The sequence below is a fragment of the Motacilla alba genome, chromosome 4 (genome assembly GCF_015832195.1).
Source record: "Motacilla alba alba isolate MOTALB_02 chromosome 4, Motacilla_alba_V1.0_pri, whole genome shotgun sequence".
In the NCBI taxonomy this organism is placed as follows: domain Eukaryota; kingdom Metazoa; phylum Chordata; class Aves; order Passeriformes; family Motacillidae; genus Motacilla; species Motacilla alba.
Window position 1 is genome coordinate 3642384 of NC_052019.1, and position 15232 is coordinate 3657615.

At 37.4% G+C, this 15232-nt stretch overlaps 1 protein-coding gene across 3 annotated transcripts in view; it reads left to right on the plus strand.

Annotated features, from left to right (window-relative positions):
• The window catches only part of CTNNA2 (catenin alpha 2), a 464788-nt gene that overhangs the window by 130729 nt on the left and 318827 nt on the right, over window positions 1–15232 (plus strand). For all 3 annotated transcript variants that reach the window (XM_038135460.1, XM_038135463.1, XM_038135459.1), the window contains exon 7: window positions 2133–2336. In XM_038135460.1, coding sequence (XP_037991388.1) covers window positions 2133–2336 — 204 coding nt within the window. The remainder of the gene's footprint in view (window positions 1–2132; window positions 2337–15232) is intronic.

Genomic DNA, 15232 nt, shown 5'->3' on the forward strand with positions numbered 1-15232 from the left:
GGGAAGTTACAGATTTCTCAGAGGTTCCTTTCTCTGTATAAAAGTGAGAGTTATGGGGTCTGTGTGTGAACTGGAAGTTTTATTGAGAAATAAGATCTTTTTTAAGAGCCTTGTCCTGCTGAAACTAAGAAAATATTCAAGTGGAGTTTGTTTTTAGGTTTGAATAAATCCATTTGAGCATTTTCTGAATTATAATAAACAGAAATAGCTTTTAGTGCTAAAAGCACATGTTGGTCATGTGTCATGTTCCTAAATGTTAATGTACATTTTAATACACTGTGTTGGTTTAAATTTTTTTTTTTTTTTATTTTTCAAATTACTTGTGTCATTTGGCTTGCGCTTGCTGATTGCTCTTGGATATTAAAAGAAATAGACTAATCATAAAGTTATCAGAAAATTGTGAAAATTAAAATGGTTCATTAACAAATCTTGTGTGCTTTAAAATAGGTGTAATTATTAGAAATCAGAATGCTTGTACATTTTTCATTCTCATTTAATGATTTTTTTCTTTTTTAAAGCTCAAATAACAAGTGAACAGTTTACAGAGCATTTTTAGTCCATATGCAATTAGGAGACTTCTTTGCATGATTTCAACAAAAGGTTCTTGAATTACACGGTGTTGTAAATGTGCCTGAGAGTGAGAGCAGGTGATTATTGCTTTTATATTTCTTACCTTGAACTGCAAAAGGAGAAAAGCAGGTCAAAATATAATCCAGCAGTGACTCAAAACTCATAACTTCACATGGAGTTTTACTGTGGGAAGAGTAAAATCAATGTGGTTTAAACTTATTTGATATTTGATAATAAGTTTGATACAGTACACAAGTGTTTAGTAGTGATCCTAATTTAGGAATTAACCTTTCTTTATTAGAAAAGTCTTTGAAAATCAATTCTTTTTCTAGTAGAGTAAAGATATTTTGCTAACCAGTAGACTATTTGACAAACTGAAGATGTTGTCAGGTTGTCTTCATGTAGTGCTCCCTTTTTAGTTAACTAATCCAGACTTTTTTCCTGACGAAAAAACAAAAAAAGCTGTTAAAAGATGCTCTACAGAATGGAAGTCAGAGATTTTGTATTTTTGTGTAAGTGTCATTATCTAGTAATGATTTCCTTGCAGTCTTAACGTCCTCAATTTTTTAAATTCATGAAATATTGAGGGAATATAGTAACATTTCAGCAGTGTAGGCTGCTTATTAAAATAATCAAAATGAAATTATTAACGGAGAGCATCCCACTCTATCTTCAGAAATAAAAAACTGTTACACTGCATATCAATGTCCTGAAGAGCTAAGAAATTTTCAGAATATTTGTGGAAAAGTAATACTGCTTTATCATGGAATGGTTTGGGTTGAAAGGGACCTTAAAGACTATCCTGTTCCAAGCCCCTGCCATGGCCAGGGACACCTTCCACTATTGCAGGTTGCTTCAAGCCCTGTCCAGCCTGGCTTTGGAGACTTCCAGGGATCCAGGGGCAGCCACAGCTTCTCTGGGTAACAAGGTTATGAATTTTTATATAAATATATGTGTATATATATACAACATACAAACATATATACAAATATATATATACAAATATATATATACACAAATATATAATATATATATATATACACACTTAAAAAAACCTGTGTATATATATATATATATATATATATATATATATATATATATATATACACACTTAAAAAAAAAGTGCATATGTATTTCTCTAATATTTGCTTTTTCAGGAATTGGCTAGATAATTGCTCCAAGAAAGTTTTGATAATTCTTGCGGTCCCTTCCAACCTGGTATTCTGTGATAAATTATTTATAGGAAAGACTAAAAACTCTTCCACTATCTCAGGTTGCTTCAAGCCCCGTCCAGCATGGCCTTGGACACTTCCAGGGATCCAGGGGCAGCCACAGCTTCTCTGGGTAAGAAGGTTGTGAATATGATACATATATATTTCTCTAATATTTACTTTTTTAGGAATGTGGTAGATAATTGCCCCAAGAATTGATAATCCTTGTGATCCCTTCCAGCCTGGTATTCTATGATAAATTACTTCTAGGAAAGACTAAAAAAAACCTCTCTAAAGAAACTGAAAAGGCCAAAGACCTGTGACCGCTCATCAATTTCCTTTCCTTTTCAGAACAAGATCATCCTGGACCCGATGACGTTCAGCGAGGCGCGGTTCCGGCCGTCGCTGGAGGAGCGGCTGGAGAGCATCATCAGCGGGGCGGCGCTCATGGCTGACTCCTCGTGCACGCGCGACGACCGCCGCGAGCGCATCGTGGCCGAGTGCAACGCCGTGCGCCAGGCCCTGCAGGACCTGCTCTCCGAGTACATGAACAATGTAAGTAAAAACGGGCTCCTCAGCCCCCCTGAGGCTGCAGCTGCTTTCATGTATCTCAGAAGTTGCAACGTGGCTTTGTGCTGAGTGTAGGGGCGGTGCTGTTTGAGTTGTTGAACTTTTTGATGCGTTGTAAAGGTTTGACAGGAGTTGGGTATGATCAGAAGCTCATGGGGGGTGGTGTTGTACCTGCCAAGGAACTTGGTGCTCTCTGTGAATTTGGCATTGAAGTTTCTTCCTATGTAATAACTAGCAGTTCCTTTGGAAGTGGAATAATTTTTAAAATGAAAACAATGGTGAGTAATCTAAATGTGAAATGGGCCAAGAATTATTTTCTTATTGAAGATGGATATGGGTAATTTTCAGCAGGCTTGCCCCTGTGGGATGGTCATTGTGTTTGATTTTTAGGATGTTACCTATAGATATTCACAAGAGGTCGACTTTTTGGTGTGTGGATTAAACCACTGAAGGTTTCACTTTCTGGAGGAGCTATGAAATACTCACTTGCCATGCAAGTAGTGACTTCAGCATTAGTGCTGTTCAGACAACCTTAAAAACAACTCTCTGGGTAGGGTTTCCAGAGGTGTTGAATTCTTCAATGTGGTGTGAACTAGCAGTGCATAACCTTTGTTCTGCACAAACAGAACTTGTCCCAGAAAATTCTCTCCATCCACTGTTGTGTATTAAAACTCAGATGTTTTATTGCCATGTACTTTTGAGGATGTGGGAAAAAGACCAAAGCAACCTCAAAAACCTGTTTTAAAATTAAAATATTTGCCAAGAGGTGTCAAACTGAGCATCCTCTACTTTGATGTTTCTTTGGGTGCTCTCAGAGTATGACACATTTTGATCCCATTTTGCAGGAACCATCATCAAAATAACACTGAAGAGGGTGTTCAAGGATAGACCTTTAACGCTGGTATTTTCATTGGTACTGTTGAAGTTCTTAGAATGATGGAATTCAGTATCAATAGTGCAAACTTCACTCCTTCAGTCACTTCATTTTACAGTTCAGGCTTAAATGTTTCTTTTCAAAGACACTGTTCCATGTAATAGAGTCACTACAAGGAATAGCTGTGTGAATTGAAAAGCATTATTTGCCTTGTAGTTTTTGGAAATGATGGTTGACAGGTTCTTGTGGAAGCTTGAATGAATGTGAAGTTTTGCTGCTGTGTTATGGGTTAGAAGTTATAAAAGAGAACATTAAATACCAGGTGATGAGGCTGTGGTGGAAAAGAACTTGCTGGGTTTCTTCCTACAAAATCTTGCTTTGTAGAAACAATACTGGTCTAATTCTTAAAGGTGTTTCAAAAAAAACTTTGAGAACTGATGAATGCTGGCTTCTCCTTTTGTTGTGGTGCATCTCTTTCAGTATACAGAGTTTTAGTAATGATGCAATTTGCCCCTGGACCAGAAACATTCTTATTTTATTTCTGACTGCATTTACAGAGGGAGGAAACTTTTAAATTCCTGCAGGCATTTATGACCACTCTGAAGGTCGCTATTATAGTTTCATCATTTTTACTTAACACATAATGGTGTGAGCAGCTGCTTTTATGGTTTCCCACAGTATGGTTTTTGATTCAGTCTTTTTTTTTTCCTTTTCTGTGTCCTTCATAGTCTGAGTTGCACAACCCCTGTAATTTTTTTTTTTTTATTTTTCTGCCTTATACTGAAATGTAGTCAACTTAAGTAAGATTTTTTTATACCTATTGAGTAAACCTTATAAAAACTAAATATATACTTAATTTACATAAAATGCAGTACTTCTGATTTTACCTGATCTGGTGTGGTAGAATTTGACAATGATAATTTCTAAACAGGCATTAGCAGTTACAAGGGATTAAGATGACATATTACTATGCCTCAATTTAATTTTTTTGTACATAGGGACATGTAAAGTAGGGGGTGTCTATTCAGTTCTTTAAGGGTGGATGCCATTTTATACCAGGTTAAAAAATTCCAATGCTTGTTTGAGCATTGACTCCTCAATCTGCCCCTCTAAGGAATTTGAATCCTCCATGAGTCAGTTTGCAGCTGCCAGCCAACTTCTATGCCCTGTGTGCTCTAGGAATGGACAAATTGCCAGACTCCTTCCTTCATTAAATCATTTGAGCCTCTGTTGCTTAAGCTCCAGTTATAATTGTCAGAGGCCAGATCAATACTGGAGATCAGATCAATATTGCAAACAGAGCCTGAAGAGCCATTGAGATGACAGCTGTTATAATCTAATATGGGCAGGGAGTAAGTAAAATATCTCCAGACTTCTCTGATACAATAATTAAGTCCACACTGCCAGGACAGAAGATCAGATCCTGAGCTTGTGGACAGCTCCTGCTATTTAAGGTTGAATTTCATCCATTCTGCCCTGGCTTTGGTACTAAACCCATTTCCTTGAAACCCGTGAGTTGATTTTCTTGGGTTCTGAAAAGTTCTGAGCATGTTCAGTATAACAAAAGATCTCACTTGAAAAGTGTTTTCAAGCTTTCATGAGTTTCAAAAGGGTAAAAGTGAATGGGACACACCAAACATGACACAGTCCTAAGTCTGATCAAGGCTCATTTTGCAAAGATGCGGATCTTTAACATCTTCTGCGTGTGTGGTTTTAAACCACTGCAATCCTGCTCTTGCTTTAGAGACTGTGAAATTATTCAGACATTCATGTTCTGGGGTTTCTTCTGTTTGATGATAGCTGAAAAGTGATATTTTTTTGGGATGAGTGTTGATCAAATGAGCATACAGCAAAGTAAATACTTTGTGGTGGTATTTAAAGGAGGCAGACAATGAAGGGCAGGGTGTTGGCAATGTGCTGTTCAGTCAATGTTAGTTCAGTCCTTCTCCAGCTTAAAATAGTTTCCTTTTCATTCATTTACTCCTATGATTTGGGTTCAGAGGGGTGCTTCTTACAAATCTTCAAGAGCTGAAGGAAAGGGTTATGAGTTGAATAAAAAGTAGATACTTTCAAAATTTTGGCATCCAAAGAAAATTCTGAAAAGAAAAAAACTTGGTAGAAAGGAGAGGGGAGATTTCGACTTAGGTAAGTGAAAATGGTGCTGCTTCTGCAGTTGTATTTAGTGTTATAAAAGATATGTTTTGGTGTCTGCTTCCTTCTCCTCAGATGAATTTTGATTTGCTCCATTTCCTACCTGTCAAATAATGGTTTTAATTAGTCCCTAGGCTCTCTACGAGTTCTGTGAATAATTATATATTTGTATAGTTACTGCATTGACCAGAGTCTCACAGCACCTAAACCAAGGGAGATCCCTGGGAGTTCTCTGCAAGAACTTCTATGGAGATGAGATGTAAACTGCTTCATTATTCTTTGTATATCCAGAAATATACTGGAATATTCTATACAGAAATAGTCTTCACTTGCCTTATCAGTAACTTTGACAAAATCTTTTCCCAGCTTGGTATCTATTATTTCTCTCATGAATTCAACTGAACTTTAGAAGCTGTTACTTTTGGGAAGCAAAGGCAAGCGAGTTCTCAGTTTGCTGTGTCATATGACTTTTTTTTTGCCAGGGTCTCAGAGAAAATTGGTAGGGTGTTTTTTAGCTTCTTACGTATATGTGATAAATCCCATAATTTATTTCAAAATAAAATTACATTTCTAGACTTCTATCCTACAGAGAAGACCTAAATGCAGCTCCACAGAAGTTCTTAATGCAATTGTTTTCCATTTGTCTAAATGAAAGCCTTATTTAACGGATGGTTAGCTCTGATTGGGGTCTGGTTTCCTGCTGGTTTTCTCTCCTGGATCCTTCATGATTTATATTGCAGGCTGTCAGGGAGCAAAAATACCAGGAACCAGGGAGTTTCAGCTTTTAAACTCCTGGCTCAGAAATGCACTGCCAAACTCAACCCAGTGCTGGGCACCCTTTCTAGCAAGGCTCTGGGTGCATGCTGCTGGGTTGATGTCTGATTAACATAAGAAAGAGAGGAAATTATATCTTTAGAAAAATATGCTTAAAAAAGAATGCTTTGAATTCCCATTGACATCATCAGAGTCAGTGCCAGAGACAGACTGAATGTTGTGTTGCTGGGGTGTATCAATGATAAATTTGGAAAGCAGTTGACAAGTGAGTAAGCCATGAGTGTTAAAGACCTCTGTAATCACTCCAGTACTGGCTTGGCATTAATTCAAATCTGCATTTGAAAAGGCATTTCCCAGCTGGTTCAAATATGATTTTCTCCTCTAAAGCCTTTGGGCTCTTTATTAAGCCAACTTGCATTCTCCTGCCTTGCTTTGCCTCTTATCCAGTCTTCCTGCTCCCAGTCCCTGCTGACATTCCAGAGGAGCTTTTCTTTTTTAATTATAATTGTTTTCTTGGGACAGATAATATTTCTATGTGTCTGAGTGGTATGATCAGTCCTTAATGGAGTCTTGTATTACTACTGATGATTTAATATTTAGATGTGAGGATCACATCTGAGAACTAGATTTCCCAGAGAGGCTGTGGAATGTCCCTCACTGGAAATATTCCAGAACCATCTGGATGCAATCCTGTGTAATGTGCTCAAGGAAGACCCTACTTTACCATGGTTTGCCTTTTGAAAACTTACTCTCTAAAGTTACTACCTGTCCTTGATACCTGCTTACTCCTAAGTTGCTATATGTTCTAATTTGTGTTTCTTATAAAGAAGAAAATATTATTTTTTGGAATAACAAAATAGCAGAAAAACAAATGAGAAAGCACAAGCCTGCTGGCAGCTTCTCTTCACAAATATATCAGTAAAAAATTGGAATTGCTCAAAGGAAAAACAGAATGCTGCAGTACATGGAGATGAAATGTCCTTAGCAGACAGCTGGTTATTGTGCTTGATTGGAGAATGAAAAACACGATAGCAACTGAAAAATCTATAAACTCTCAAGATACTGCCAGCTGTCACATTTAACAGCTTCATCTGAATTCATATTTAAGATCAGCAATAATTGGTGTGTACATTTCAGCTCTGGAGCTGACTTGCGTGAGGTTAATCTGGGTGACAGTGAGCAGTAAATTACAGTTATGAGACAGAGGAATGTCCAGAGCTGTCCTGAGATGAGGAATCAGGGATGAGTGACAAGAGAGTGACTGCTGGAGCAGCAGCATCGACTGATTCAGGCGTGACTGGCACAGCAGGGGCAGTTTTTCCATCGGTACCATTGTCAAATTCCTGGCTGGCCGAATGATTTTTAGAGGACAGCAGCTTGTTTAAAGCTTTCCACTGTATTTCAGGCTGGAGATGAGCTATTTTACTATTCACTTGGCTCTTTTAGAGCAGTTTTGTCTTTGTGTACTTGAAAGAAAGAAGTAGAAACACAGTAGTTACTATTGGAGGAAAAGGACAGGTTCCCAAATGTCCTATGCATTGCTTCTTGGTCAGTTTAAGATTTTTGCACTTATGGATCTCTCCTAAGCCTTGACTGCTCAAAATTGTACATAAATCACTGTCTAAGTAGGCAGTCTGCAGTGTGACTTGAGACGCCTTTTCAGGAACCTTCTGTCTCTTCTATTTTGATGATGTCAGGCCCTCATCATAAGGCATGTCTGTTTTTCAATAGATTTATAGAAATGCTGCATTATTTACAATTGCACAAGCTAGTTTTGATTTATTTATTCAGTCATGAATTTCCTGGTTTTGTAATTTCATATTCAGAGTTTGCTGTGTTTTTCTTATCAGATGCAGAGAACCACACTGGTGTTTACAATCAGAAATTAATAAATAAGTTCTGAGAAAATGAAACTTCATGGCTGGGAAATGACAAATATCCTTAAAAATTGTCCTGATTTTAGGTTCTGGTGATTACAGATTTACACATCCCTGTTGGGATGAGGAGATTTACAAATTTCCTAAAGTACTCTTTACAACTTTTATAACAACAATTTATTCTAAAAGGGGAAGTTAGCCCAGGTTTTTGTTAATAAATCCCTTGGGGTGGATTAGAGTGAAATGACCCTGAATGAGTGGTTTTTGTAAATATACACACATAGGGTTTATTGCAGAATAATTTGGTTGCAAAGGAAAACAGACATGTAAGCATTTTGGTTGTTAGCTTTAGTAAAAGTGTAAGAGCAGCTTTAGACAGTATAAGAGCACAAAAATCACCTAAGAAAATGCACAAGGAAGAGAAGGAAAGGATAAGAATAAAACTATCTCGCCACCCAAAGGCTTCACAGTGAGACTTGGTCAGTACAATTTTGATGGTAGTTGGTCAAAATAATGGTCACAGACCAAACCCATCAAATGATGGAAGAAACCTCCAGAACATCACATCTGTTGGGTTTATATTCACTCAGGTTCAGGTAGGAACACCCAGGTACCTCCCCTGGGGTGGGGCATTTCAGCTGGGTGATGTTGTGTTGTGGATCAGGAGCGCCTGTATGGTGGAATGCTGTGGATCAGGAGCACCTCGATGATGGAATATTGTGGATCAGGGACACCTGGATGATGGAATATTGTGGATCAGGAGCACCTGGATGATGGAATGCTGTGGATCAGGAGCACCCGGATGATGGAATGTTGTGGATCAGGGGACACTTCAGGAGTCTTTGATGCCTCCTAATTCAATACAGCTGCCCATCACATTTGGGTCCATCACGGCCCATCATGGCCCCTCAGCAGAGTGAACGCATTCAGGCCACCTGTGAATGTCCCAGGACCTCCCAGGCAGGGGAGTTAACACAGCTGAGTTCACTGATAAGAACAAGGAGACAGTTCCTGCCTCACAGGGTTCCCCTCTTTCTTTATCTCATCCATCACCAGATGTCTCACTGATTCTCTGACTCTGTGATTCTATTTGTGGGAGGAAATGGTGGTTTTGAGCCACAGTGCTGGATTTTCCTTGGTGGTATCAACCAGAGAATGTTTTGCTTCCTCTTTGCTCTTTGTCTTTAAAGGCAGACCATGATATGGCATTATAAAAGTGTTGTATGGCGTGTTAAAATGTAAATAAAGCAGAGGAGGTTTATGGAGTCTAAGGCAGAATTGGTGTATTAGGGTGAGTGATGTTTCTAACAAGACACTTCCCTCCAAATTAGCACGGAAATTTTCTAGACTGACAGTAAATCCAAACTTGATTTTCTCAGTTCCTGTAGGGCTTAGTCTGCCTGGGCCTCTCCTACTCAACATTAAAATTGAGGTCATATCAGTCTTAATTCATTACAGTTGGAGTGCCTTGCCATTTCCACATTTAAAAATTCTGCATTAATTATATAATTGCAGTGTTTGCCCATTAAACTGAAAGCTGGGGCAAAATCAACACATGACAGAATGAATGGCACAACAGTCAAAACGGTGTGGGATATAATTTTGATGATTTTTCATTGCTTTTGACCAACAACCCAAACTGCCTTCCTATAAAATATTATATTATCATGTACCATAGTTGGGAATAAATGATTCAGTAAGTGGACTCCAATTTTATCAATACTCAGGGAACTTGCTTTTCTTGAGAAATGTTTGTTATTCCTCATTGTTTTATCTCATACATGTATGTATGCATACAGAAGGTCTGACTGTACTGTTGCTATCTTTTGAGAGTATTTGATAATTTTAAGCTTAGTGTATAAAAATGTGTTGTTTCTTCAAAAAAATCCCTGTCAAAGTCAAAGCACACTAATCCCTCAAAATTGCATTTTCATGCAATGATTTTCATGTTCAACTCATTTAATTTTGCATTAATTAGTTAGTTGTTTTGTTTTTTCTAAAGTGTGTTCTTACAGAAGTAATGACTTCTGCACCAGTGCTTTTGATACGCTGGAAAGCATTGCCTCAATTTCAGATGCAGTCTGTCTGAAAAGGATGTTGTTAAAGCGGTTTGTCCATCTGAAAAAATTCCTCTATCAATCTTGTCTATATAGTGTGATTCATAACCTCTCTAATTTTATTCCTACTGAAGTTAGCATTTATGGGCTCTTAATTTGTTGTTTTTCCATGTCTGCAAGTCAATATCAATATGAGAGAAGTTTATAATGCATTTTATACTATACCAATAATGTGATTATTAGCTGTGTGTATCCGTGCTTTTGGCGTCCAGATCTTACTTTCAGTATTTACACAATCCAGATTAACATTGTTGGGTGTTGTATTCTTTTGGATGCAAAGAAAAATATTCCCAATGCATTTATAGAGCTACTGGGAGTGAATCAAAATAAAAGAAGCATGGGCCTACTGCAATTAGAGAGCTTTCAGGAAACCACATCAAAAATCTGTGTCTCCTTGGAGGCCACAAAACATCCTCTGTTGCACATTAAAAATCCTTCAGTAATTGTATAAATCTAGTGTTTGACTGTTGAAGGGGGTACAAAACGTCTGTATTTTCAAATACATGGGATTTCTCTCTTTTTGATTTATTTTCTTTAGAAACTACCTCAATCTTCTCAGCACTGGGACTGAATTTTTACTGTAACTGGGCAAATTCTGAATGGCTTTGATTTGCTTGTTGCACTGAAAAATGAGACAAAAATGACACATGACTGGATCAGCATTTGGATAGTCAAGGATTCACTTCACCTCAGGAAAGGTCAAAGCTCTTCTCCTGTCAGTAATGTCACTGCAGTATTTACAGTGCCATTAGCAATCCAAAGTACAGAAAATGTGTCAGTTCTGTGTAAACCTGCAGTTTATCCTGCACTGGTTTGGATTATTTTTATTTGTTTACACCAGGAATGTTTTTACAAATGAGAGGAAGGCTCTGCAAGGCAGTGTTGGAGGAATTTGCTGTAATTTAGGGGATTTTCAGCTGAAATGATGGTGCTGGATATCCAGAAGAGGGCATGCTTGCACATCAGAAATGTTTTGTGCATCACTAAAGATATGCATGCTGATGTGGTACAGCTGGAATCCAAGAAAATGTAACAGTACACAAAGAAAAGATATTACCTTGTTAGTAGCTGTGGGCTCTTCAGAAGCAAATAGATTCCAAAGGTTGTTTGGGGAAAAAATACTTTAATAAAATGAGTATTAAGAGGATGAGCTGTCAGATAGAAATGAGGTGGTAAGAAATGAGGTTCTACTTGCATTTTTTGGTAAATTATTTCAGCTATAGGTCCATGAATACTTGAGAACAAGTTCATTCTTATACAGAATCATTTCCAAGTTCTACAGCAGTGAAATGTATGATAATCTGAAACCAGATATATCAGTGTTTGGTGGGATCTGATATTTGATCTAGGAAATGATCTTACACTTCCAAAGTGCAATAGAAATGCAAGGGCATCACGTTTTGTGACACAGTAACGTGTTGCTTTTTCAGGGTTGTGTATTAGCCAGATGTTGGGAGCACATGAAGTTGGTTTTTATATTTTCACTTGAGGAATCAAAGACAAAAAAGGTTTCTGCAGTAATCAGTTCCCTGAAAACTTGCTTAGTAAGAGTAGGAGGATTGTTTCTTTTTTTTTGAGATGACTGGGCTGAAGGAATAAACTATTTCATTTTTTGTTGAATTATTTTTTGAAGTATTGATTCAATCTTCATAATATTTGGAAACTTTTTCAGAACCTTTGCTTTTAACAGATTTTGCAACTGTTTACAATATTTTGATTTACAATATTTTGGGTACAACAGAATGAAATTAAGCATTTTGTGAAATTAATTTGTCTATAATTTGTCAATTAATTTGTCTCCCTGTCCACATGAAGAGGTTGGAACTCCATGATTATTATTATCCCATCCAGCCCAAACTATTCTGTGATTCTGTACCAAAGCTTTATGCTTATCTGCTTTATAAAGTAAATAGTGTTTAAGTTTAGAATAACATAGTGACCTCACATTTTCATGATACTTATATCAAATTTTTATATATTTGGCAGATCTTTGCTGTCTTGTCCAATTATTGTGTTTATTTAAAAAGAACAATACAAAGAGAATAGCAAAACAGATGCATCATGACTGTAATTATGCATTAAAGTTGCAATGAAATTTTTAGATTTTTGTTTGCTGAGATCCCTAAAATACAGTTGTGGATCTGTAAGTGGCCAGTGGCTGAGCTCTTTGGGATGTGCTCTAAAGTACACGGTGTGGAATTATGTGGTTACTGTGAGGCAGTCAAATGCATTTCCAGGGATGCCCTCAATCCTGGGATCAGATGAATTACATTTTAATTGGGTTTTAAGGCTAAGCTGAGCAAGTAGATAAGGTAGAATTAACCAGAGACTATTAATGCTTATAAACCCTGGCTGAGCTCTCGCTGGGAAGAGGCAGAATGGGTGATCACAGAATGACATAAACCCCCACACCTGGAGCCCCTCAGACCCAGGATGCTGCAGAAAATCCCATTGCTTGGATTTTATTCTAGCATTTAGGAGGGAAAGGAGACAAAAAGCCCAAAGCTGAGTTTTCCCAAGCTGTGAGACCATTCACCCAGGGAATTTCCTGAGATTATTGAGTGGTGGGTGGTTTGTTTCTGACAGAGCAGAACAGAAGCTGCTGTGATGTCAAATGGCCAAAGCATTTGCTTGTGTATTTCTTTTCTCTGTGAAGTACCTCATGATGATTTTGCTGTGGAATTTTTATTTTTATTGGATGAATGACCTTTTTTCTTGTAACTTCTTTTTGTCCTCTGCAGGGATGCAATCAGATTATTAGAATTTTTTAACAGTTAGAAAATTCAAGCACTTGAACTCATTTGTTATTGCATTATATTATATTTTTAAACACTGGCTTTTATTGTTTGAAGCTGAACAATAGTCTAATGACTAAAGGCCTTGCAAGGCAAACTTTAATGTGAATAATTTGTTATCTAAGATGGAACAGGGGTCAGTGTCAGGGCTAGCACACCATATTAGTCCATAAGAGTAAACACCAGCCTTTACTTTTTAAAATTTTCCTATTAAATTAAAAAAAAGGAAAACAGGAAAAAAAGTGAAAGTATGTGAGAGGGGGATTTTTTTTGTTGTTGATGTCTGTCATTATCCACTTATTCAGTAGAAGATTATGTCTTATTCTTCTGACTGGGTAGGTGAACATGAAACCTTGTGCTCCATGCAATATTTTTGATTTCTGCTTATAGGATGAGGATATGGAGTCAAATCATGTGGATGTCAGGGAATGTTGTTCATTCTTACATGTATTTGTAAGGGATTTGCTTGGGAATATGAGGTGCCTGATTTTACTATCTCAATATCTCCAGGACAGGCAGTAAGGTTAATTTACAAGATTTCAAACTTCATTGTATATGTTGTGAGAGTCAGGTCCTGGATTTTATGGGATGTGGTTCCTCCTGGTGTATTCTGCCTGGAGAGCTGTCACATGATCTGTCCAAATGCTCAATTATTAACATTTTGTCAAGATGAATTCTAATTGAAATTCTGAAATCAGATTTAAAAAGAAAACAACAACAGCAACAAAAAATCCTAACCAATTTAATATCAGGATTTAGCTACTGAAATACATGTTGAAGCAGAAATACAAAGGCTTTTAAAAATTTTCTTTCTATTTTTTTTCCTGTCCTTTCACTGTAACTAAATAAAGAAGTGAGAGAATCAATTAAAGGTGTGCCTGATTTGGAGTGTGTAAGGCCAGACTTCCCAAGCAGATTTACATCTATTTGTGTGTACAAAACAATAAAACTTGAAGGCTCATTAGCTTGGAATGACCCAACTGTGTTTTATGTGAAGGGGTCATTTCTTTACTAATGAGCCTCTAAGCCAGATGGCCAAGCCCACAGTAGTCTAACTGCATTAGGGTGATTTAGATTTTTAGGTAAATACCTTTGCTTTTCTGGTCTTTTTCTTTGTGTCTTACAGACAGGAGCTAGAGGGACAGCTTCTAGACTCTGTACACGCTGGTTTTCCTTAGAAGATAAATGGCTGAGGTGACTCAACTTCTTAGGGTTTCCTATCAATTTCTGATGTTTTTTCTGATTTTTAGTGTAGCTGTTGGATATTATCCTCCCTAGAAACTCTCGTGGGTAGGAAGTTATTGTGACAGTCTTTGCCTATTATTGGATTTTATTTCAGTAGATAATTAAACTCATTCTTATTACCTCATCTCTGGGCATGTATAAAAATACACATGAAATGCAAAACTACAATGATTTTGCACAGGTGATAGTGCAAGAATGATATACCCCATTTCTGGAAGTGTCCAAGGCCAGGTTGGACAGGGCTTGGAGCAACCTGGGCTAGTGAAAAGTGTCTCTGCCTGTGGCAGGAGGTGGAATTGGATGGGCTTTAAGGTCCTCTCCAACCCAAACCACATTGTAATGCTATTATTTTCTTTCTAGTATAATTTTTCTATTCCATTTTTGCTTGTGTTTATGAATTTAGGATGCCTCAGGTGCTTAGGGTGAGGAGTGGTTGCTCATTTGAGGCTGGATTCATATCACTCAGGCATGTAAGTGAGGAACCAGGTCCTTGTGGATACCCCCAAGATTGCTACCCTGAAAATATACTGAATTTTAAATGCCCTGGATTATTCTCTTGGAATGCTTTTCTTTTACCCTGACTAGATCATACACAAAAGAAACTTGGAAATGACATAAAAATCTATTCAGACAGCAACCCAAAAGAGAGGAGAATTTAAAGGAGGGCAGCTTCTGAAGGGCAACATCAGCAAGATGGTTTTGAAAATGTTTCAAACACATTATGCCAATGAATACCTATGGTTCTTTCAGCAGTCCCACATTTCAGAGAGATGTGGATGTTGCAAAATGTCTGTTACTGTGAATTAAATAACTTCACATGGTGATTTGCTCATATCTTCTGGGAGTTTGTCTCAATGATGTTAGATAATTGTGTATAGGTTCTTAGTGCTGAGAATTGGTCTTATCTTCAAAGAAGGTGGTTCTATTTGGGGGAATAAGAACATAAAAGGGCTCAGAATAAAGCTTTATCTGGCCTAGTATCTTATCTCTGGTAATAGTCACAGGGGATGACTCAAGAAGAATATAAGAACCTGGCAAACATGCTGCG